Here is a 27,156-nt window from a genome sequence, read left to right on the forward strand (position 1 = left end):
CAATGCTTTATTCTTCACCTGCAGTACTGGTAAGTGATACTTTTTGACATTTAGTAATTACATGTATACATACAGTATATGGGTCGATAATTTGGGATAACTGGGCAAGACCAGGGCCCCGTATGTGCCGAGTTATCGAGGGTTTACTGTACTGTATTTTCAATTTTTTCTCAACGACGTCAATGGGGGACTTGGTTTACCCTTCACATACAACAGTGTATATATCTCATAGGTAGAAAAATAATGTCATCAGGAACACATCTCCAAACATGCAATGGTATAATGACCCCATAGAGTGCTGTTTCAAATAACTCTGTTTTCCAGGAATGTATCCTGAGCACTAACTGGGGTATTACTGTATACGAACTCATAATTACTTATAAATGTGCATTTACCTAATATTTAAGCATTTATATATATAATTCATGGGCATTTAGCACACAGACTGACCAACATCGTTAAAACTAAAATCACGAGAGCATCTCCAGTTGTGACCTGTTGACCACAATTGTGACCTTCAGTCCTGACCTGTTGACCACAAATGTGACCTGTAGCCCTGACCTGTTGATTGCACATGACCTGGAGCCCTGACCTGTTTACCACACTTAACCTGGAGGCCTGACCTGTTGGCCACATATGATATGAGTATATACATTATGGAAGACTTATCTTACTACCAAACATGGTGATCCCATCACAAGCCTTTTCACTCTCATTGAACAACTAAACCCACACCGGGGATAAACTAGCCGACAGATCACCACCACACCCCAGGTCTTGACAGAAGGGGTTACAATTGCTTTTGGATTAATACACTGTTAACCACAGTTTCTAAATTATAACTAAAACCAGTCAGCAGAGATACATAGTGAATTGGATTACTAACAACAGAAATTACATATATAATGTATAACAATACAATTTTCTTTTTCTCAAACTGAAAGGGATTCTGTTCAACAAACATTTTCATCATTGGTACCTACGAGTAGATGGTATGCTGAAAAAGCTTGTATCACCATCAGAGTGCTACTTGTGAGGCAGACAACAAGCTAAGTTTGGTTGTTTTCTGAGGGGGGATCACCAAAACACACTATGAGAGATTCTATTCTCATCTATTCAAGTAATGGCACTTCAATACCAACTTCAAGTGTTGGAAGTGGTTCATTAAGCCTCTATACAAATAAAAAATAGAAACATGAAAAAATACCTACTCTACAGCCAAGGTCCTAAATGATATAAATGAAAATAAATGCTGTGGACTTTGTACCAAAATATGCAAACAGCACAGCTCTAAATAAGAGGGAGCTGCCACAACCAGTTACAAAGAACTCGCTGTTGCCAGAAGTAAGTAAAAGAAGGAATAAAATATTTTCACGATCTTCAATTGAAGATAGAACCACCAGCCCACGTTGATCTAAGATAATCAAAAGAAACTGTTCAGTATTAGAGCAGGTTCCAGAAGGGTACAAGGCATCAGAGATATAGAGGGTAAGAAAGACAGTCATAAGGAACGGGTTCAGGCACGGGAAGAAGACACCAAACATCTTGGTTGCATTCCTTCAGTATTATGCAACACATCTAAAAATTTACGAACCTATATCAGAATCACACACACACAATCTGAGTCTCACAGTACATAATTTACTGCAGCAGGAACTCTAAATTCCGATAGAAGATCTTTGACTAGCTAGGCTGAGTTTGCTGTAGCACAAAATCTACAACAATACCAGATACAAGATCTTTGACTCATAAGGCTTAACAAACAGTGGCAGAAGACCTAAATATTGTGACTGATTGGACTGAATTTAATATAACACAAGCCCAAGATATTTTCATGCTGTTCTTCAAGAAATTTTCCTCAACTTGCATTTGAGAAACAGGGTTTCAGTTCCTGAGGTTTGCTGTACAATTATCTTGGTGGGTTGGGTTGACAACATAGGAAGCAAGAACATAGAATCATCATATATGCACTCAACTGCCCATTCTGTAATTAGATAAAATCTATTATTATATATATATATATATATATATATATATATATATATATATATATATATATATATATATATATATATATATATATATATATATATATATATATATATATATATATATATATATATATATATCACACACACACTATCACAGACTTGAGTATTTCTTTTAAATCAGTTCTCATGAAGTTAAACCACACTGATACTTTATTTATTTAAATCAAGAAACAATATATTCCATCAAGAGTGGATCAAATAAGAGGAATGTTAGAAGGTTGGTGAAAGAGTTGTCCACAGTCCTCCAAGTCTTCCTCTTTTTACAAACCTACATCTTATTGAGTGAAACACTTACCCTTCCTACCTTGAATATATCCTGAAATAATGTCTCAACTCTATTTGGCATTTATGGCTGCCAGGGCAGACCCATATGCAGCATCACCCCGAGAGTCTATTGACACGGGAAGGTTGTACAGCTCCTCTATCTCCCGCAGCAAGATGGGATTCCTGGCAAGGGCTGACCCGCCCCCAATGATACTTGTAATACCGTTCTCTACAAGCATTGACCTTGGCATCATGCTGAAATTTTTTTTTATATGATATACTGTACAATACTGTAGATATGTAAATTTGTAATAATCAGAAACATTATTCTCCTTTATATTAATTGCTTAATAGAGTTAAGATGGATTAAAGTGAGAAATGAGGAAGTTATATCTGGAATGAAGAAGAGAACACAGTAGTTGATACATAAGAGTGATGCTGAGTCACACTGGTAGTGGTCAAGGGTCATCAACCAAGGAGTTTAGGAACCATTAATCCATATGGTTAAGAATAATTAATACACTAACTGTCATGTGGAGACCTTACCTGTGTATGTTGGTTATCACTCCCTTACACAGTGCTCGTGTAACTTTGGCCAGGGACACATTGCCCAGGTCAATGTTGGATACATCAGCGTTAGCCATGGGTGTGTGGCGTTCCCCAAAGATTGTTGGTTTGATCACCAGTGATGACTTGCTCTGGGGGTCTCCTCCCAACTCAAGAATCCTCTGCCAAATTTTGGCTGTAACAAAAACACGAGATGTCACAACATTCAAGAAAGGACTCCCAGGTGATCTATATTACAACCACAGCATCAACCTAACTTACGTTAATTCAAAGGTTTGTACACTAATATAGTTGAACACTGCCATGATATAACTGAGAAATATTTATTGATCTATAAAGGAACATACTTTCATTGAAGCTCTTTAAAGTGCTCTTAAAATCCTCTTTTACATATCCTCTGGGTGAGTCTAAGGTAACTCTACAGCCATTGCTCAGTACTGTACATAATTTACCAACACAAAATAGTCTATTTAATGAGTTAGGATTAAAAAAAATCAGAAGCAATCATTAATTATGTATGATACTCGCCATTCTAGCAGAACATACTGTAGCTTGGCTAGGAACATTCTATCACTCTCTCCCACAAGAACCAAACCTAACTTAAGCTGACTTGACTATAGCACAGTGAGCTGGGCACTGTGTCACTGTTTACACTGTAAATAATGCAATTATTCTTCAACACACAATTTATGCTTTGTTCATGCTATTCTACTTCATAATGAATGAGTCATTCATTCTGTCACATCAGAATAACTGATTTACCATGCCTGAGTATTGTTATTCTATAAAGTCTTAAACGAAACAGTTTAAAGGACTTTGTTTGTTAACTTACACTGAGGAACCTGAAAACCTAAGTCAAGGCTCCACTGCTGCACTGTTCTCACGAAAGCTGCAAGGGCATTACCGCCATTCAGTGAGGCAGCCACGGCCAAGTAAGAGTTATCAAAGAAGGGGAAGTACTCAATTGGTTCTGGATTGACTGGTGGCTCCTCTGCTGGTGCAAAGTCCTGTACAGATAACAATTTGTCAAATTACAGTAACGCCATGAATAATGACGGTAATGTGTCCTCCAATATTGCAGTGTAAGGTGAATCATCGTATCGTGAATCATTAATTAATATTAAAATAAAGCAATAATAATGAGATGCGTTCCCAAGTGTGACCTTTACCTATCTTTTGTGTGGCTTTTTACTATCTTTCCCCCCAAAACAATAAAATTAATGAAGAATGCAAATTATATTCTTTAAATAATGTTTATGAATGCACCTTAAACAATATAAATCAATAATAATATGGTCACACAAGAGGAGATGGGACGCCATTGTTTTCGTTAGTGTTTACATCAACTTTTACAAGTCATATTTCATAATTTTCATATAATATTGAAGGTTTGAAAATACAGTCCTGTAATATATCTCATAGCCAAAACAATTGGTGGAGGACGTCTCCCTTTCAAAAGATTTTCTGGTAATGAGACGAATCCTCGTCTCTGTAAAAATCACACAATTATGGAATTTTTTTCTGGGCATCGGCGAATGTTTCCGAGTCTAAACTACGCATATGGGCACAGAGCACCATTGCTAGAGATAAGCAGCTAGGAAGCTTCTACTAGCTTGAACACTAGCCATGAGGCATAACTGCAAACAGCCACAGAACTATACTGTATTAATTCATGCAAACACTACTGTACAGTACTGTATATATTTTCGGGTATTGGAAGGTTTCGGTATCAAAGATTCTGGCTATTACAGTACAGTATATAGCATCCTTGAACACTGCCAAAATCATCTGGCATTTTTAATACAGCAGATCCTACACACCTTTGGTAAAACTTTACTTGATATATTTTGAAACATAACCGATATTCCTATATTGTATTAATTAGAAGTTTATTTGAAGCATATTAATGCATAGTTAACACTAAACAGAACTGATCAGCATCTTATTTGAGGTATAGTTAACCCTACACAGAGCTGATCAGCATCTTACTTGAGGCATAGTTTACCCTACACAGAACTGATCAGCATCTTACTTGAGGCATACTTAACCCTATACAGAACTGATCAGCATCTTACTTGAGGCATCTTGAAGCATATTTGTGCTGAGGTAGAAATGTTGATCACGGCTTCACTATTCTTGGAGAGCAACGGCAGGACTGAACACTGAAGGTCACCTGTAAGTTAATTAATATAAAGTAAAGAATATCTATGTGTGAGGCTGTGATGGAGAGAAGAAAACAAAAACAGTGGACGAGGAAGACCAAAGGGAAGTGGAGAGGGTAGGCTGATGAAGGATGCGGATGATGGACTATATGTGTGGATGATGGTGTGTACAGATGATGGAGTATATTTGGAGGATATAGTTTGTGGATGATGGAGTCTGTGTGGATGATGAAGTGTTTGGAAGATGGTGTGTGTGTGTGTGTGTGTGTGTGTGTGTGTGTGTGTGTGTGTGTGTGTGTGTGGATGATGAGTGCATGTGGATAATGTAGTGTGCGTGTCGATCATGGAATGCATGTGTGGATGATGAAGTGCATGTGGAGTGTGTGCATGGATGAAGGAGTGTGTGATTGTGTGGATGATGGAGTATGTGTGTGGATGATTGAGTGAATGGATGATGAAACAGATGGAAGAATGCAGTGGGAGAGACAAAGTGACGGGTCTACAAGGAAGGTGATACTGTACAGTATATTGTGGGAGGAAGTTACATATAAATCAGTGTACATCAAGTTTCTGTACATTTCATTTTGTATTTACAAAGCTAACCATTGTATATCTTAATCCAATCCTAACTATATCAGGGGAAATAAACTCCGTGAGATTCTGATATTTCATGGACAAATTTACAGTAATTGTCGACATTATGTTCTGAAAACACTTGCCGAGCGAAGCGATGACGGGTGTGCCGGCTGGTATGAGGTACCAGGCATTGGCTAACTTCCCCACCACCTCCCCAGAGTCCACCACCTTTGGCAGGTAGTCACACTGCAGTCCAGCTTCTTGTAGAGACTCGTAATTCCATTCCTGGTGTAAATCTCCATTATGAATTATGATCATGTTATTGGACTCCTGTATTAATATAATTCATAATGAAGGTTTGCAGATGTTTTTCTATTTAGATTATGCCTTTATTCCTTCCACAACTTAAGGGATTGTTGACAGTGACTATATTTTTAAATACTCCAACAACTGACAAACACTAAAACTTTTCAGTGTTCTATCACATTCTAGATAAGCAAAACAATGACTAATTGAGGGCTTTTTATACATTGACAAGACACATACGTATGCCTATTCTATTATTTGGCAGTAAATCTTTAAGAAATTCATGAAAACAAGAGAATTGTTATTCACCTGAGTGTGTTCCTCTCCAACTCTCACACAATACTTTCTAAGTCCAATCTTTCCCTTTTCCTTTTATGTTTCTCTGCTTCTACATACTCACCTGAATCTTATAAGACCTTCTTTATGAAACATTATTTTATTGCAATTATAGTTTCCTCCATTACATCCAGTGTTATTTCATCACCATCATCATTTTCCACACTTGCATGGGTTAAAATTCTAAATTCTGTCGACATCTGTACATTCATATCTATGTTTTAAGCTACCTATCACAGGTGCTCAATTTATATCACTCAATCTAAAGACACCAACTTTCTCAATCTTCAACACCCATTTTCACAATATAATAATGCTGTGCTTAGTATCAGGAACAAACATACATCAGTCACTCACTACACTACTGTAACAGATTTGTTCTGCTTTGGTGTTCTCTTCCACAACAAGGCCCTAATATATTTGGTTTATCTCTGTCACTTCATACAAAACATTATCACCCATCAGCAGCCTGTAACCAGTATCACCTGGATACATCAAAGTGAGCTGCACCATTCTCTCAGATATAGTCAAATACAGTGGTTTACATTGTCTATGTATCTTACTACTCTGTCTACCTCAATAATATTGCACAATTGTTTAATATCGATCAAGGCAATGTGAGTAGTCTTCTCAAAGCTTTCTCATCTTTGAATAACACTTTATCCCTCTATATTAATGCAATTGTTGCCGTTGTACTGTAGCCCCTCAATATACCCTTCACTCCTCCCCTCCAGGATGGGTGACCTTCATTATCACATACAGTACAGTAATTCATTCCATCATCATGCCTTTAAGTATGACTTCACAATGAAACTTTCCTAAAGCACATGCAACTCACAATAAAAATTGCTCAAGACAAATATACTGAACATGCAAAATGACAAAAACTTGGTTGCTAAAATAAAAATGACAACCAATTTTCTACAACATTTGTCTGAATCAAGTAGGTCAACCATTCATGATCTGAAGATATGCATGAATATCAACTACGGTATGAAAGGTACAAAGAAACTGGATTAAATTTATTCACCGAAGCAGACAAGGCTTCGTGAAACACTGTACCTTAGTAACGGTGTTGAAATAGCCCCAGGAGGCAGCAATTTGCAGGGACATAATAGGATGGTCTAGCCCACACAACATACACACAAGGAAGTCATGGATTGTTCCCGCTCGGTTGAATCTGCAGTTATGGGGCTCATTACATGTGACGTCAATATAAAACATGAACAAAACATTGATCTGACGACAAAAAGTAAATAAATAATAATAATCGGGTAAAATAACATGCACCTTCAACTACAATACAACATTTATATAAACAAATTTTTTCATATTTATTAATCTAAGGGTAATACAGATTACCTCGTTAAAGTTTCAGGTTTGTGTTTGGAGAACCAGAGTAACGTAGCACAGCCAAAACCAGTCGATACTGTCTGGTGTGATTTTGGCACAGGGAGCGATGATAAGAACTCCTGTGAGCATCGACTGTCTTGCCATGTATACAGATTACTTACTTGGCCAACTTCAAATCTGAAAATGAACAGATACCTCACCAAGATGACTAAGAAATCTGAGGAATGATGCACCAAAAAAAGAAGTCATATTTGTGAATTAGAATAATCTGTATTCATCCAATCATTTCAGTGAACATGTACTATACCCTATTAAATTTGTATTGTATTTTGCTCATCAACATTGTATTTCCACACAATTATCCATTTGCCTGTTAAGCCAATATGACATTCTTACTTCATCATTGGCAACTTTAAACAATACATACAATCAGCATCAAAACAATATTGTTGAAATACATGTTTTCCATTTTTCATGCATTTGACAAGACAATATTCAGCTTAACTATGTGCAGCCATATCACCACCTCTCAACTCTTCATCCAACTACTTCAGGAAATACCATCTTGTTCAACTCATATCACAATAATGTACAGTACCTGTCAGAATCTGGTTTCTGTTCCCAAGCTTCACCGTGCTTCCACAGCATACAGCCGTGCATCTGGCCACACACGCCAATTTTCTTCACCTTGCGCATCCCTTCTCTAGGCAGTCGCGAGACACACATCTGCAGTGCCGACAGAATGCGAGGCACGTCCTGCTTGTTGCCTTCTGTGCCTGTTATAGGACTTCCTTCATTAGTATTGCCAAATAAAGATGTGAGTAAGTCATGTTGTATGACAGATAATAATACTATACTTAATAATAAAATATTTAATCTATTCCTTAATCATGTTTCAAGTCTCCATAAAGAGATATTTCTTTTTTTTTCACTTTTATCCTCTTCGCCACTGATCGGCCTGTCAGCCACTTGGGCGATCGGTCACGTCTCTGATTACTTTTCCTTTTCATTTATCTTCTTCACCAAAAGATCGGCTCGCTAGCCGCCCGGGCGATCGGTCACGTCTCTGTCACCCACTGTTGGCAAATACTGGGCATGCACCGGCTCCTGAATGTACCTGAACCCGCTCCAGTGTTGGTCAAGTCTTGTCTTGAAAGAGCTCACACTCGGTGCCGTCACAACATTCTCTGGTAGATTGTTCCAAGATAATGAAGTGTGAGACCCCTTGGTAGTCATGAAATACTTTACATTTTATTGAACAAAGTTAAACTCATTTGCTACATCATTTATCTTAAGTAGACTCATCATTATCCTAATAATGTGAAGAACACTCTCGGTACAGTCTACAAATGTTATTACAGTTCTTCATGTAACAGCAAAGGACTGTCATCCATAAAAGGAGAGCTTCATAGCCTTCCTCACTGCATTTCTAAATTAACTGTACATTCATAAATTATCATTAAGTTAAAAAATATATAAGTACTGTACAGTAATCACAGTACATGACAAGGACTAAAATGGTTTTATACAAACCTGAACTGCAGTTTAAAATTCAAGATAAGCCGAGACCAATTTCACTATGATATCAATATTTTGTGTGTTGAGTATTATGAGTGAAAAGTATGTCAAATAACGACAATTTGGAGACCTAACTGAAGTTTTATAGAGCAGACATTTTGTCATCAATAAAGTTGATAAGGAGGAAACACAGAAGGGAAAAATTTGTTGTAAGGCACAGAATCATTTTTGAAGGCAGACATAAAATTAACCGAATTCTTAAGGTACAATAAAAACGGACCGAAATGTTATATCAATGTAAGTTATATTCTGCTAAGTTTAGTCTGTGACATTTTATATGATAAAAACTTTAAGCTTAAAACTACCTTTACCCTATTTTGGGAATGCTTCTTGGAAATTTCCCTGAGGGAGTGTAGTGTTGGTGCACTCTGGGAGTCTTTAATATTTGCTTTCATAGTTTTTTGTGTGTCACACATTCACTGTTCTTTGGTTCACAAATGATTAGTGTTTTAGCATGATACTGTATAGCAAAATACAGTCTTTTGTACACATATTGTATTATTAATCAGTTAATGTATAATCGTATATCGGTCTCTACTCCACTTATGATGGGGTTTCGTTCCGACGACCTGGTCGTAAGTCGATCGAGTTGTAAGTCGAACCGAGGAAAATAATACAAATACATAGTACAGTAGAACGTCGATTTAAAGCAATTCAATTTAAGATTATTGATTTAAAGCGACACCCACAATTAAGGACAATGTTTTAATTTAAAGCGAATCTTTCCTATTTTGCACGAGTCAATCTGGCGCATCATATTTCAAAATTCGCGCCTAATGTTTCTCTGAGCACGCTACACTGTCCTAAGGGCAAAGCTGTACTGTACATGTGCTCAAAATAATGCACTAAATGATTATTAAAATTTTTGTCTAGTGCAAACTATAGCATGATTATATTCAAATTAATCACAATCTTATAAGAATTCCAGCAATGTAGATTATATTCTCCCTGGTCACTTCTGTGATATTTTATAAACAAAAATAAAAAACTCAATCTAAAGGACATAAATAAACAAATAAATACTTCACAAGACCTTCGGCGCCAACTGTCACCCCAGGATTCCAATGTACTGTACAGTATTGTGGTTATTATGTAGTTTGTATTCAGAAAGATAATTCATTTCTTAGTTCACTGTTTCACATTTTTAACATGTTATCAATTGTTCACTAAATATTAAGTGCTTATGTACAACTGAAGAATGTATTTTAAATGTGAACTTAATTAAAAAAATTCTTCAATGAAACATTTGTACAGGGTTGACTTCTTCAATATACACCTGACCTTCACTTTATGTCAGAGTTATGTTCTGTGAAAACCTCGTGTAACTCAAAATCACATAAAGTGAGTTCTTAATCTAATGGAGAAAATGGGGATGTGTTCCACAACCATTTCTGGAGTTCTTCCAACCTTTTACAGAACAATGACACACTAAAAGACAACAATAATGTTATAAACATTGTGGAATATAATCATTACCATACTCTAATGTGTCTTAAAAATAAAGAAAAGAAAATATAAAATTATAAAATAAGAAAAATAGCAACACACCATTTCACAGGCCACCTCATGCTCAGTTTTTACCCTTCCCATATCTTGTACAGAGCGCATAATGACAAACTTTTTCGCTTTAAGCGAATTGTAGGTAGAAGTAGGGACCTCGTATAATTATAAAATCACATACGTACATATATAACGAGTGTGCATAAAGCAAGTGTCAGATGTACTGGGGTCCCCCTTAATGCACTGTTTGATACAGGAATGGAAAATAAAATAATAAAAAGAGAGAATCTGTACATGCAGACACAGGGAAGATGATGCAAGTACATAAATAAATAATAAGGAACATATCACACACACACACAATACTCATCAAGTATAACACTTGACTAGGCAATAAAAATGATAAGAAATTAGTATCACATTAGTTAAGGGTTCACTAAACTAGTTTTCAATACAAAATCTACATTACCACTACATCATTATAATTTCTGCAGAAACACTCTTGATGCTGCCTCTGAAAAACATACAAAATATTCATGACACTGCTGGGGGACTCTCTCTTATCTGGCAACTTTGGAACCAGGACCATGCCAGATGAGAGAGACGGTTAACATGTACAGGGAGTCCCCGAGCTACAAACAGGTTCCGTTCCTGAAGACGTTCTTAAGTCGGATTTGTACGTAAGTCGGGACACGTGTTATGTGCATACCGTACTTAAGAACAATGTTTAAAATCCCACTATATCATAGCCTATAGTATTTCCACGCTAACCTGGCCCATAAGCCACGCCTCTCTTCTATACTAATAGCAGATTGTAGCTATAGACGAGGGGTAGGGCCTATGGGCCAGCTTAAGAGTGGAAAGGGTATATGTCCTTCTATACTGTACAGTACATCTAAAATCACTAAATTTAAGACAAAAGAAACAGAGTGATAAAATACAGTAAATGAAAGTAAAAAATAAGTCATCAGGTAAATAAAATACTGCAAATTTCAAGTTTAACCCAGTAAGTATCCGTGGGTGTTTTGTAAGTTGGGCGTTCAGCACTTACTGAGGCATCCCTAGTGGAAAAGCAACATTCATCCCAGGGAAAGTCGGAGAAGAATTCTCGCAAGGATTGCCAGTTTGCCCTCTGATAGCACCATAGTTGGAGTTTAGAGGGGGGTGGGGAAGGTGGTCATGCCCAGTTTGATTTAATAGAAATAAGATTGTGATCAGAAGACCCTAATGGGGCAGAAATTGAGTATGAAGTGTGAGGGGTTAAAGGTAAAACAATGAATCAAGATTGTTAGTAAACTGATCGTGTCGATCTGGAACACGTGTAGGGTGTTTAATTATTTGTTCCATATCATTAAGTAAGGAAAAAGAAAGTGCCCCAACTCCACCTGGGTCATCCCTTGCAGAGCCAAGCCACTCTGTGAAGTTAACTTCTATGTACAGTAAAAAGTTTTATCCATACCCATCATTATCATACTAACTAATAAAAATAAACTTTCAGTAAGTATCACCAGATTACTGAACATAAACAGAGGACCTTAAAGTCTTAAACATCATACTGTACTGCACTGCACTGTATTGCACTGTACTGAACTGCACTGTACTGCACTGTACAGCACTGCACTGAACTGCACTGTACTGCACTGTACAGCACTGCACTGTATTGAAATGCACTGTACTGTACAGTATTGCACTGTACTGAACTGAACTGTACTGCACTGTACAGTATTGCACTGTACTGAACTGTACTGCACTGTACTGTACAGTATTGCACTGTACTGAACTGAACTGTACTGTACAGTATTGCACTGTACTGAACTGCACTGTACTGTACAGTATTGCACTGTACTGAACTGCACTGTACTGTACAGTATTGCACTGTACTGAACTGCACTGTACTGTACTGTACAGTATTGCACTGTACTGAACTGAACTGTACTGTACGGTACTGAACTGAACTGCACTGTACTGTACAGTATTGTACTGTACTGAACTGAACTGTACTGTACTGAACTGCACTGTACTGCACTGTACAGTATTGCACTGTACTGAACTGCACTGTACTGTAGAGTATTGCACTGTACTGTACTGTACAGTATTGCACTGTACTGAACTGCATTGCACTGTACTGTACAGTATTGCACTGTACTGAACTGAACTGTACTGTACTGCACTGTACTGTACTGCACTGTACAGAACTGTACTGTACTGCACTGCACAGTATTGCACTGTACAGTATTGTATTGTACTATACTGTACAGTATTGTACTGAATTGTACAGTATTGCACTGTAGTGTACTATACTGTACTGTACAGTATTGTACAGTATTGCACTGTAGTGTACTGTACTGTACAGTATTGTACTGTACTGTACAGTATTGCACTGTAGTGTACTGTACTGTACAGTATTGTACTGCATTGTACAGTATTGCACTGTAGTGCACTGTACTGTACTCTACTCTACTATCAGGAACACAGATATATATACAGTGTGATCCAGTGCCTTATTAGCACAGTAGTCTGGGATAGACTGGTAGTGGTAATTACCAAGTTCGCTGGGGACATCTGAGTACGTGTCCTTCTTCTGGCTGGAGATGACCTCCTTGGATACAACGTCCACCAGACAGCACTTGACCGAGGTCGTCCCTATATCAATACCCAACACGCACTGATTTGAACTCATCCTGGAAATGATCCACTTATTAACACTTAAAGTATTGTGCAAAAACCTAAAACATAAATGTTCATCATTTTCTAATTTAGTTTCAACATTTATAAAAGCTTCCAAGTTTCTGAGAGTGCACTACTTACTTAACTACTTATAAATACATGTACAAAAAATATCAATAGTGATCTACATTAATCATGTTAATGTGTTAATGATGACTCGGGTGCTCATGCAGGTCAATAACATACAGGTGTGCTGTGCTGCCATGCAGGGAAACACTTATGTTTATTACACTGTAACAATCAATCATCCCCATCCACAAACACACACACTCAGAATGCCCAGGTTTAAATCAAGAGATGGATTATTCTAACTACTGTACTGTAATATGAGAAATCAACATGTACACAACTCAAACACATGACTATACAGTACTGTGCTGTACTGTATTTTCATACAAGAAAATATAAAAAATACTGTACATCCAATAATCACTGGGAATCTCGTATACAACTTCTGTTTCAAAAGAAAACATAATCGGAGCTGAGAATTCCCACACGACACTCAACTAAACAAACAACATGAGGTTAACAGTGAGTGAGACTGTTGACTCATGATACTTTCAGAAACATTGTTACAATTTAATGTCTCTGTGTCTTTAGTAGTCAGACTTACATGTAACACTCTACATACAGGGTGTCTCAGTAAAATGTATATGCATGAATACTTGTATTGCAAGAGCATCAAGTGAGGATAATATTGCTGTTGTAAAGCAAGCATTCACATAATCACTACAAAAATTTGTAAGACACTCTGTACTTGCTGGGGGTTTCTGTATAGTGGCTATGACCAGGGACCACCCAGAGGGCAGGGAAGCTGGGATTAATCTGCAGGACCCGGGAAAAATGGGGATACAGTACTGTAGAGGGTAAATATTAAACCTCTCTGTAAAGTAGTTAATCAAATTAAATGGAATGCTAAAAATAGAAATAAAGAACAAGTGTTATAGATACAGTATATTAATAACTGTTTGAAGGTCAAAAGGGGCCCCATAAATTTATCTTTCCACGGGACTCTGGCCAGCTCTCAGCAGCCCTGGGTGTGACACTAGCATACTGGAGCAGTGATTCACAAACTTACTGAGGTAAGCAGTACAACTAGATGCCTTAATGAGTAACTGTGGAGGTGTAGAGAACTACATTTTTATTCCACAAATCCTACACGAGTGAAGGTGATGGTCATTGGCTGGCATACGAATACCAAGTAAGCAGGAGGTTGTAGGGAGGTAAACTGGCAGCCTCCAGAGGATGCTCATCATTATGGTCAATTACAATGTGTGAAGAGCACGAGTGAAGTGTGTATGAAGCACAGGCAAGTGGAGGAGGAGGGGAAAAAACAGAAATAAATAATATGGTAAAGAGAAAGATAAAAAAAAGACTAATAATAACAGCCATTTTTGTAAAGTACCACAGAGATATTGGCCCGTCAAATATTGTTACATGAGAATTATGTTAGTCAACCCCAACACTCAGGGGTGTTGCCACAGGGGAGCAGCAGGGAGCCATGCCCCCTCATTTTAATATATGCTGATTTAAAAAAGAAATAAGACTGTATAAAATTTGTTGTTGAGGGAATGACTTATGATGCACAAATTTTAAATTGCCACGTGGTTGCCATCGCCAGTTGATGTTTTATATACCGTATTGCATTTATTGTCCACTGAGCGTGATGAATTTACAATAAAATAATGAACATTTATAGTGTTTCCTTGAACACATTAGTTTTATTATCCATTAAGAGTACTATACTGTACTTTAACTTGTGCTGGAATATTGATGATCTATTAAATTTAACAATAATTATATGTACTATACTGTACACTTGGGATTCTCATGTCACTGATTTTGTCTGATAAAAAAGATTTATTAAAATACTAAAAAAATTTAAAGTTTTTTTATGAATTCTGTCGTGAATTTCAGTGCTTTGAATATTTCCCGCAAGGGCAACATGGTAACAATTTACCAAACACTAAGCCTAAGTTAACTGATGTTGGGTTGGGATAGTTTTTGGATGTTCACAAGTCATTGTTGTGCCCCCATATTCTGAAGTGCCCCCTCCTGTACAGTATTCTGAAGTGCCTCCTCCTGTACAGTATTCTGAAGTGCCTCCTCCTCTTGTACAGTACTGTATTCTGAAGTGCCTCCTCCTCTTGTACAGTACTGTACAGTATTCTGAAGTGCCTCCTCCTCTTGTACAGTACTGTATTCTGAAGTGCCTCCTCACTGAATTTATCCTGGTAATGCCCCTGCCAACAATACGTGTACTGTACTTAAGAATATTTCTACCTTAGCTTCACGTACGCACATGACTCGTCTTGAATTTGCAGTGAGGTAACTAAGTACGGTATACAGAACCTCATCATAACATTACTCAACTACTGTTCTTGGTGTGCACTAGAAACACAGTTATCCATCACAGCCGCCTTCCTTTTCCAACACCACACTGTATCTCTGGGAGTGTCTTAGTGTGAACAAAAGAGCCAGCAAGTGAATCTCACACAGAGTACTCAAGTTACACATTATACTAACACACACACAGAGTACTCAAGTAACACATTATACCAACATACATATAGTACTCAAGTTACAAGTTAAACCAATTCTATTATTTACAAACAGTTTTTTACTCAAACAAACACCCATAATATTAACAAATACTACAGATACACAAGTACTGTACAGTGCTGTTTATAAGAACATACCTGTACAGTACATTTAATCGCACACACACAAAAAAAACTAATCATTATCACACAGGAAATAATTAATGATTACAGAAGTATAGACTTAGAGGTCTGTGCACACATGCTGCAGTGTTAAGGCAAACATAAGACATAAGGTAGAGGCTCTATTACAGTGCTGAAGAAATAGACAACATGCTGCAGTAACTGTCCCACAGAATATATAATTTTTTTTGTCCATCTATTTCTGGCCATATATAATGTACTGTACCTTGTTGGCCAACATGCAGTTAACAGTTGATAAAGTTAAATCATCCTTATGTCTGCAACTTTTCTCTAAACTACCATAAAACCTTTAGTTATGTAGCTGTGACTCATGTCACTTCTACAATGCCCACCACAAAGGCATCAGCAGCTTACATTACAGTACAGTAATGTATAGTGCTTCCTAACTTATCTTCTTGTACTAACTTTCTCTATATCAGGGACCGAATGTCTTGCACAAATTTTATTTTGTATTTACTAAAGAATTTTGCACATATTCTACTGTTTTAAGGTGACTCACGTACAGGTACAGTACAGTACAGTAAGAATATGAAAATTACAAAAGAAGCATTTTAGTGTGAGATTGTGCCAGTCTTGTGTTCAGAAACATTATAAGCAGCTTGTCTTTAATACACTACAGTATACAATAGTTACAGTACAGTACATACACAGTACATCTCTTACCAGCTATACTCTAATCTTTAGCCATGACTTTATTGTTTATCTTTTTATAACCATGACTCTGTACTGTACATAAATACCTGTACAATGTACTGTAGTGTACTGTATCATTTTATGAGTGAGCTAAACTTTAATGAAATTCGTTCGGTAATTATTTTGCAATTTTGTCGAGAAATGTACTGAACTGTACGTATACACTGTACACAGAGATAACACAAGAGCTTTCTGTCCTTGGCACTGTACATTACTATTAATTCACAAATACAGTTCGTCCTTTTTTATGTATCTATCAACCAAGACTTATTCCCAAATACATCAATCAGTCAACAAACAATATCCATAAAATATATGATGAAATATTCTCTTGTCAATAAACTTGATGATGGCCACTAAGGAACATCATCACAACAAGACAACTGTTGACAGACTAATGGTACAGGTTCTGTCATAGGTAGAGGACTAAATACTATACAGTAAGACCAAAGGATGATTTATTTCTATTGTACAGTACAGTACAGTACTGTACTGTACTGTACTGTACTGTGCTGTACTGTACCATCACTGGAGAATCAGTGACTACACCAGGTCCTGGTACACTCTTTGTATACTTTAAAACAACATTATTGTACATTTATAACGCTCCCATCACCGTTCTCTTTATAGTATCTAACAATATGGAGTGTGCAGTGCTGATAGTTCACAGTTGTTAGTAAGGAACAAACAAGCCAGATAATGTTCACAAATATAATTCATATAATCATAAATATATCATGCATAATATAACCGAATGCCCTGGCAAAAAAATATTAATAAAAAATATATAAAATTGATAGTACTGTATGTATAGAAGTCAGGCAGGCATGCATGTGTATGTGTGTATGGGAAGGGGGGGGAGGGGTCTGGGTGGATAAGTTCAAGTGGTCAATAAGTGTTAAGTGGGCTTTTGCCTGCATGTGTATGCCAGGCAGCTGTTACTTAAAGTCAACAGGATGCCTCTCTACCAAGCTCGACCTACAAGATGTCTCTCTGAATCTGCAAACACCATAAAATAATTCTTATGTCTTAAGAAATGATGCAGTGTTACAATAGTGTTATGGAACTGAAGAACACAGTGTAGCCTATGCGTGTGTAGAAGCAAATATAAATATGGATGTGTGTCACAGAAGGTGTAACTATGTGTCTATGTGTCAGACATGTGTACACATGGGTGTCACAGAAGCAGGTGTACACATGGCTGTGTGTGTGTCACAGTGGCAAGTGTACACATGGCTGTGTGTGTCACAGTGGCAGGTGTACACATGGCTGTGTGTGTTACCACTGACAGGTGTACATATGGTTGTGTGTGTCACAGTGGCAGGTGTACACATGGCTGTGTATGTCAGAGGCAAGTGTACACATGGCTGTGTGTGTCACAGTGGCAGGTGTACATGTGTGTCACAGTGGCAGGTGTACATGTGTGTCACAGTGGCAGGTGTACATGTGTGTCACAGTGGCAGGTGTACACAACCAAGGAAGCAGTACGTGGAAGAGATGTAAGTAACTATCCTCGGTGCACAACCCATAACCTGCGTCCACACATTAAGGGGCCATCGTACCGGTAACGGTCAGCTGAGCGAGACATGGTTTTCTTGTGACTGAAAAATAAAAGGCAGTGAAGATGTTACGTACAATCTGACAACAGTTACCTACATTTTCTTTCCTCTGTGGTAAACAACATATAAATTAATGAACTACATTACTGTAAGTGGTAGTAACTAACAGTGAGTGAACTAGTTATATAGTGGACAGTTAGCTATAAGAGAGCCTATGGTACAGTATCTCTAACTAAGGTCATGGACACATTCATCACACTGATAATTACTAATTACAGTTAATCAGGTTTCATGCTTTTTATTAATTCAGGAACTAAAAGCAAATAATATTAGGGTCAACATTCAGTTTATGCACAAAAGTTCAGCAAAAACACCTAATACTAATGATAATAAAGGGTGTTCACATGTACAGTGTCTAGATCATCAATGACAACTAAAACCAACACAAAACATAAATATCAAACATTTAACCACATAAAAACAATAAGTCTATGGTCAAACAATCCCCATAGAAACACCGTCATGCGAAACGTCTTCCGTAAACCTCAACAACAGGCACACACTTGCTCGACACACACCACCACCGCCTTCACACGATACCCGGGTTGTTAGGAGGGCTGCTCTCAACACACACCTTCCCCAGATAACCTCAACAACACCAGCTGCTCCATCAACAAACATTGGTAACTGTGGATGAACTGGTAAGTGTTTGTTTACATTGAGAAACCGAGCCGCCAGTGAGGTGGTGAAGACAAGCCTCGGCCATTAACAGAATGAGTCAGGCCTCAGTTCAATTAGAGAACTGGTCTTCAAAGGACTTAAGACATGTTACTCAAAGGATTAAATCACATTATTCGAGGTTGTAAATCAATTGTATTCAAGGGGTTAACATATTTTACTCAATGGGATAATCCCTTGTACTCAGGGGTCAAAATTTCATACTAACTGGGGTTATTCATTTTCCCTAGGGTTGGCACTGTACTCCTTGTACTCAGGGGATTGACATGATACACAAGGAATAAACACAATTTGGCTGATGGTGAAGTGCTATTACAAACTGGGATTATGCATTATTACTAAACAAATTACAGAATACCGAGTACAGTACCTGTGAGTACAATAAATTAGTCCATTAATATATCTGAACCCATTGAGTACAATAACTTCACCTCTTGACCATGATAACTTCAACCCTTTGAGTACACTGAGCATATCCCTACAATGGCACTTTACTCAAGGGGTGAAGAGATCATATCTAAGGGGTAATATACAGTTGGTTGGAACTTAAAGGAAAAAATAAATAAAAAATTACAGTATCATATTTATTTTGTATTATCTACAGCCTCAGAATATATTGTACAGCACTTTCAATTTTTACCTGCCACCATATGTTCACACTTTCAGCAGCATTCCCGACTCATGGTTCCTGACACAGTACGGTACTACATCTATGGTCCTCAAGCAACAGAATTTGGCTATACAGGTACAGGTATACTGTACTGTACAGATATAAAAGGGGTGTTAGCAGGCAGCGATCATGTTTCATAGGTCGTGCACCATAGTAAAATTAGTCCTTTTTTTTCTTCTTATTTTCAGGTGAAAGAATCATAAGAAAATAACAGATAAATTAACACTAGAGGAAAGTGTCGGTTTAATATTAATATATTAAAAGTCAGACGCTACACACTGGTCAGATGCTAAAGAATTTAATCAACAACAACCAGTTAATTCTTTTGTGCATGTAGCATTTGGCTTTTTCTCACCATGATTATAGAACCAACTCTCTCCTCCAGCGATAATCTCTGTTGAGTGTGTCTGCGTGTGTTCTAATTGTGCTTACGTATATAAATAATCTTTTTATCGTGATTACTTATATAAAGCTGTTTGCAGATAATTTACGCATATACAATGCTAATGCAACAAATCCGACCTCTTTATCTCAAATAGCAAGCTTGTTATGACTCATTACGTACAATTATCTCTCGTGTGGTGCAGTCAAGTGAGGTGAGGTGAGTGACTGGCCAGGCCCTGAGCATCTTGCTGGAGAGCACCTCCGTCAATCCAAGAGTGTTAAACAACAGGGGGGGGTCAGATCAAGGTAGGAAATAGAGAAGCATTAAGTCCTTAGGGAACTGGCCAACTTTCTGTCCTGTGGTGTGGGTGAGGACCTGCCTCTTCCAACTCTGCTCTCCACAATGTCAACTTAATATGTTGTAGGTACTGTATTCTTACTACACTTCCTGATGACGAAATAGCCTCAGGTGTTGCGGAGAAGAATACTGAAATTCAAGAACTGTTAAATAAAAATGCTACAAGTTATCCCTTGTTTTCAAGATGATAAAAGAAGTTAGCAAACTCACAGTCATGAAGATGTCACCTGAAGTACAAAATTCCCTAGAGAAGTTTCAAGGATATGTTTATGTTGGATTGAGCATGTACAAAGCTTACGACAGGTTATGGGTCACTCAATGCTCCACTCCCAAAAATTTTAACAACCTTGCTTCAGGCTGTCCCAGGAAGCCTGGTTCGCCAGTTTGTGCTTTCTGTACAGGCAGTCATGAGTCTAGGACATGCTCAAATAAAAACCTCACCCTGCTGTGCAAATTGTTCCACTCGTACAATACCACCTGAGTCAGTCAGTCATTTTGCATAAAATAAAGATTGCCCTATGATGACTTCCCAACATAAAAATATAACGTGACAAAATGTGTCACGTTATTGAGTTACTGAGGGAGTTCAGCTTGGATATCCTCCATGTAACTGAAATGTGGCTGTATGAATCAAACATCAGCATTATTCATAGTGCTCTTCCCAAGACACATTCTCTTGTTCATGTTCCCAGACCTGCTGCAAGAGCTCTGGGTGGCAGAGTGGCACTGATCTATTCTGTGGCCCTGCTCAACATTAGACTGATTAGTGGTGACTGTTTTTTCCTCCTTTGAATTTATGGAAGCATTAATAATTCTTCATCACTAAGTTATTAGAATGGCTGCTGTGTATCACCCCGGTCACCCATACAGATAGAAACATTGACCAAACCATGATTAATCAGGGATCAATCATTCTCTGAATTGAGTTGACTCTTCTGATTTGTTAACTGAGGAGATGGTTAAATTACCAGGTACATAACGAGGTCTTCCAATCTATTTTAGACCATTATTGTCCTTATGTCATGAAGAGAATTACAGAGCAAGATGACTCTCCTTGGTATGACTTGTCTGTAAGTTCTCTTTGCAGGGATGGTAGAAGTGCTGAGAGAGAGTGGCGTAAGCAGCGAACAGACCATACAAGATCAAAGTATATGACTGCTCACAGGGCTGTTGTTTGTTCATTGAGGGCATGCAAATTTGAATACCCCCTACTACAAAAGTTAAGTAGCCTCTTGTGGTAGTGATCAGAAAAATTGTATGCAGTTATGAATGGGCTGTTGGGCCAGAGGTCTGGAGCTACTATTTCTTCTTCCACTACAGAAGGTCAGCTTGCCTCAGAGCTTTCCTTTTTTTTTATGACACAGATATCCTGTACTGTACTGTACTGTACAAGAAGTGACATTGATGGTGTGTCTTTAAATGAAGAATTTCAGTTGAATTTCAACTGAGTTACACCATAAACCTCACTTCTTTCATTGTTTTGTCCTGAAGGGTTACCAACATTTTGTGCTATATCAAGGATTAAAAGAAAACTTGTCATTGCCTCGATCCTATACTGTATGCAGGCACAGTATAGTGTTCAGTTCAGCACAGATATAGGGTCCTTTGCATAGGTAAATTGTAGGGTAAAAACACACAGAAAAATTACCAAACGAAACCTAATTAAACCTAACCTAACCCTATCATTGTCTTGGTGACTGTGCATCATTTCATGAAAAATTTAATGTTTTTATCTTCACAATAATGGTAGTTTGTACCACACTTTGGATACCATGTAATTTTTCAGAACACCATAGGCCTTGAAAATGTCAATAGCAGCAGCAGTGTTATTTGCAAAAATATGTTGAATAGTTTGCATAGAGCAAACAGACAACACTGGATACACCAAAGGCACGGTTCAAAATCTATGTACAATTGTGAATTTCACTTTAGAATAGGACTTCTTGGTGAAAAAAAGAGCAGTTCCTATCACAGGATTGCAATAAGCAGTGTATGGTTGACCAGATTGATGATCAGCTCATGAAAATGGAATGTGAAGTAAAGAAAGCAGTTGGTGATGATGTCGCGAGAGCCAAAGTAGCCGTAGATCATTCAACAACTTTGGTTGGTGACGACATTGATCTCTTGATTCTTCCACTTCATTATATTGATGCAGACAAGGGCTTCTACTTCCCATAAGATAAAGCAAATGTCAAGAGCAAAGTTTATGACATCAGCCATCTAAAGGATAACATTGGTTCAGAACGTACATCACACTTATGTTCTTACATGCTATGACTGGTTGTGTAAAATGTCAGCCTTTCAGAAACTTGTTAAGAAAGACTCCGCCCTACAGCACTGTGCTGAAATCTTCTGCTCACCCAGAAAGGCCAGCAGTACCATAGTGGTTGTAGGACGTCGTGTAATGCTTCATCTGTTCAGAAGCAAAACAACAGATTCACTTGCATCATTGAGACACACTATGCTGAGTAAACGAGTTGTCACATCTAAATCATTCATGACACCGGAACGACTCCCACCAACTGAATCTGCTGCAGAATTCCTCTCTCTCAGAACATATATCATGCAACGGTCTGTATGGGCACTAATCGGGGAGTGGTCCCAACTGACTAGGGATGGAACCTTCAAGACAAACATTTGATACAAACATAATGTGTATATATAATCAGCACCTCAAAGCCTTCTGAAAATGGTACATTGTAATTGCACTACAGAATGCCGCACTTAAAGATGTAGTTACAAGGGCTAAGGACTCTCTTGTACAGTATCAAGATCTCTGTGAGCTTTGAGAATGGTCGAAAAAATGGCTGCTAAGATTCAATGTCACGAAATGCAAGAGAAAGCACCTGGGACGTACCAAGAGTAAAGAAGTGTATCACATGTCCCAACAGGACAAAGAAACTGCATTGAGACCGAATGTGAAAAGACCTGGATGTGTATGTTGACAATGAACTTAAGTTCTCAGGCCATTGCGAGAAAGTAAATCAGGTAAAGAAACTAGTAGATCTCATAAAAAGTTGTTTAGATACCTGGATGGTCTGTCGCTCATCACGATCTTCAAGAGTGAGGTGCCTCCTCGCCTGGAGTACTGTCACCCCCGCCTGGTCCCCGAGGTATGCTAGAGACTGTCAATTCATTGAAAATGTTAAAAGGAGGGCCACCAGACTGGCAGACGGGTACCGGAATATGTTCTCAAAATTTTCGGAATGTGTGCCCGATTTTCATCTCTCAAACCCGGAAAAAACTCCCCCATCCCCAGAATTTTCTGGGTACTGGATATTTTTTTTTGTAATTTTGTATAAAATGTGCCCCTCGGAAAAATTTTTCTGAGAAAATTTCATTTCCAGCTATCAGAGTTTTCTGGTTAATAGGGATTCAAGCTGTGTCGAGTTAGCCCGACTGCATACCGAGGCAGACAAGCGCCACCACCGGAGAGATGCTGCCCCCCACACTAGATGTAACCCTCCACATGTGCAACATCTGTAGACGAACCTGCTAGTCCCGTATTGGCCTCTTTAGTCACCACACAGCTCACCAACGAAGGTGACATCCTGAATAACTCATATTATTGCATCATACCTGGATGATCGTCATACTCGATTCTGAGTGACAGCAAAGTAGTAGTTATGTGTATTAGTGTGTGTTGTGTATGAGTGTGTGTTATGTGTATGAGTGTTATGTGTATGAGTGTGTGTTGTGTATGAGTGTATGTTATGTGTATTAGTGTGTGTTGTGTATGAGTGTGTGTTGTGTATGAGTGTATGTTATGTGTATTAGTGTGTGTTGTGTATGAGTGTGTGTTGTGTATGAGTGTATGTTTTGTGTATTAGTGTGTGTTGTGTATGAGTGTGTGTTGTGTATGAGTGTATGTTATGTGTATTAGTGTGTGTTGTGTATGAGTGTGTGTTGTGTATGAGTGTATGTTATGTGTATGAGTGTGTGTTATGTGTATGAGTGTGTGTTATGTGTATGAGTGTGTGTTATGTGTATGAGTGTGTGTTATGTGTATGTGTATGAGTGTGTGTTATGTGTATGAGTGTGTTATGTGTATGAGTGTGTGTTATGTGTATGAGTGTGTGTTATGTGTATGAGTGTGTTATGTGTATGAGTGTGTTATGTGTATGATGAGTGTGTGTATGAGTGTGTGTTATGTGTATGAGTGTGTGTTATGTGTATGAGTGTGTTATGTGTATGAGTGTGTGTTATGTGTATGAGTGTGTGTTATGTGTATGAGTGTGTTATGTGTATGAGTGTGTTATGTGTATTAGTGTGTGTTGTGTATGAGTGTATGTTATGTGTATGAGTGTGTGTTATATGTATAACTGTATGTTTTATGTATGAGTGTATGTTATGTATGAGTGTATGTTATGTGTATTAGTGTGTGTTGTGTATGAGTGTATGTTATGTGTATGAGTGTGTGTTATATGTATAACTGTATGTTTTATGTATGAGTGTATGATGTGTATGAATGTGTTGTATGAATGCGTTATGTGTATGAATGTGTTGTGTGTATGAGTGTGTAATGTGTGAGTGTATTATTGTGTATGAATGTATGTTATGCGGATGGCTAGTCGGTAATACAGCACCATGGTAATACAGCACCATGGTAATACAGCACCATGGTAATACAGCACCATGGTAATACAGCACCATGGTAATACAGCACCATGGTAATCTTCCACAACACTGGCTATGAGTAATGACTGCAGGGTGTTGCATTACCTACTACCATCACACTCCAAGTAAAAACCATGCTTCATTATGTTCAAATTTCCACAACTTAAATTACAGTATTTGTTGGGTTAACGATGGTTGACTGAAAAATCGTTAACATGAAAAAAATTATTAATTCCCAAATAATATACCAAAACTCTCCAGACTATTCAATGGTGGAAAGAAAGCTCTCTCTATCTCTATCTCTCTGTGTGAATATAATGAACTCCATCACTGTTAATAATAATGATGTACACGAATCAGTTATGCAGACAGTCACTCAGGGAATAAGAGGATCACTGTTGACATTCATATTTGGCATATATAGTCGCGAATTTCGACATAGAAAGGACACACAACACAGATAATACCTTTGTCTACATAAGGACTCACCTGGTAAATTGATAGGAAATGTGACAAGAGTACAAGAGTAAGGGAGCAGCACGTCCACACACTATACCGTCGCCTCTCTTACTGAAGATGGTAAGCATTGCATGGCAGACGATGCTCTCTAGGGTGCCAGCTGCTCCATTACGTTCGGCGTCTGGTAACATGTGAAAATATTATCTCTGGCTGTGTACAAACCCTCACAAACGATAATGGCTTTTCTGTAGTTATCAACAGGCATGTAAGCATCCAACCAATGAGAGAAATAGTGCACTAATGATATGTATTTACATATTTTTGAGCGGTTATTTCATTAACAAGTAACATATGATGGGAATATAAACCTTACCAGCGCACAAAACCCGCATTAAAACACATGATGTATATTTATTAATAAATATTGCTCACCTGGAGTTATTATTAAGCATACATACATGCAAATAATTAATGAAGCAATGCCATATATTTAATAGTGCTTTAATGAGGAAGGATAATAGCCACGGGAGGACAAGGGAAAACCACTGAAATATAATTACTAACAAATATTCGAAAAGTTAAATAAACGTAAAAGATATAGAATTGTGACCGTATTTGAGAAAAAACACCTCTCATCCGTACAGTAACAGGGTGAAGACATATTATGCATAAGGACATAACGTAAGTGACAACAAAAGAAAGAAGAGAGACAACAAAGCAATGGCAGAAAAAAGAGATATTTAGCTCAACAAATAAACAAGAATACAAGTACAGAATAACAGGAAAAAGACAGAAGCCATGTAAAACTCCATAGATGACTGAACAAAATTTTAATAAAGTCTTTGGGGGTTTGACTGTATGGGGAGAGATGGGATAATATAAGATACGGTGGATAAGAGACATGGGAAAAGGAGGAAATATGAAGGAGAGGCGGAAATAAGATAAGAATGAGAGAATGGAAGGAAACAGATAGAATAGCAAGAACAAAAACGGAGGGACGAGAAAAATTATACAACTAGAACAATAAACATTAAATATATACGAAAGGATAAGAAAATATAATTATAAAAGTAACTTGAAAAATGTCAATATCCGTAAAAGAGAAGAGGCATAACGGAAGAGATAGGAGGAAAAGGAGAGGATTTAAGAGTTGATAAGCGAGGAGTATGGGAGGGAGGGAGGGAGTGGTACAGTGGTGGACAAGGTCGTGGACTCATGCCAGGGCGGGGGGCAACTTTAAGCCTTCACCCACGCGGTAAACTTTCACGAAAACAAGAAAAAAAATTTAATAGGAGTTTGGGATAACGCCTTCTTGCCCTTCCTTCCTTGTGGGTGTGTGTGGGCGAGGTTTGGCTGTCGGTCTGAAACATCTATCTATCTATCTGTGTGTGTGTGCGTGGAGGCTGGCGGCCACGTTGGTGATCAAACCACATTGAGTTGGCTCTCGTGGTGTGATTGGTCAAGTACCCTGCTTTTAGCTTCTTCCAACCCGTAATTCAAATTGGTATAATGGT

The 27,156-nt window shown here is 37.9% G+C and overlaps 1 protein-coding gene across 4 annotated transcripts; it reads right to left on the bottom strand.

The window, feature by feature from the left end:
- On the bottom strand, positions 1-25,817 carry LOC121880473 (sedoheptulokinase-like). 4 transcript variants are annotated; one of them, XM_042387672.1, is made up of 12 exons: positions 25,673-25,817; positions 18,420-18,458; positions 13,238-13,374; positions 8,214-8,391; positions 7,625-7,792; positions 7,325-7,442; positions 5,764-5,905; positions 4,958-5,055; positions 3,715-3,889; positions 2,862-3,057; positions 2,356-2,570; positions 1-1,984 (listed from the first exon to the last, which is right to left on the bottom strand). In XM_042387672.1, the coding sequence occupies exons 1-11, from the start codon at positions 25,768-25,770 to the stop codon at positions 2,387-2,389; spliced, it is 1,533 nt and encodes a 510-aa protein (XP_042243606.1). In that variant the 5' UTR covers positions 25,771-25,817; the 3' UTR covers positions 1-1,984; positions 2,356-2,386. The 4 variants fall into 4 exon arrangements, with proteins under 4 accessions (XP_042243606.1, XP_042243607.1, XP_042243608.1 ...); XM_042387673.1 differs by having other exon boundaries at positions 2,347-2,570; XM_042387674.1 differs by lacking the exon at positions 18,420-18,458.
- Positions 25,818-27,156: the final 1,339 nt, after the last annotated feature.

Source organism: Homarus americanus, unplaced genomic scaffold (genome assembly GCF_018991925.1).
Source record: "Homarus americanus isolate GMGI-L3 unplaced genomic scaffold, GMGI_Hamer_2.0 scaffold15794, whole genome shotgun sequence".
Lineage (NCBI taxonomy): Eukaryota > Metazoa > Arthropoda > Malacostraca > Decapoda > Nephropidae > Homarus > Homarus americanus.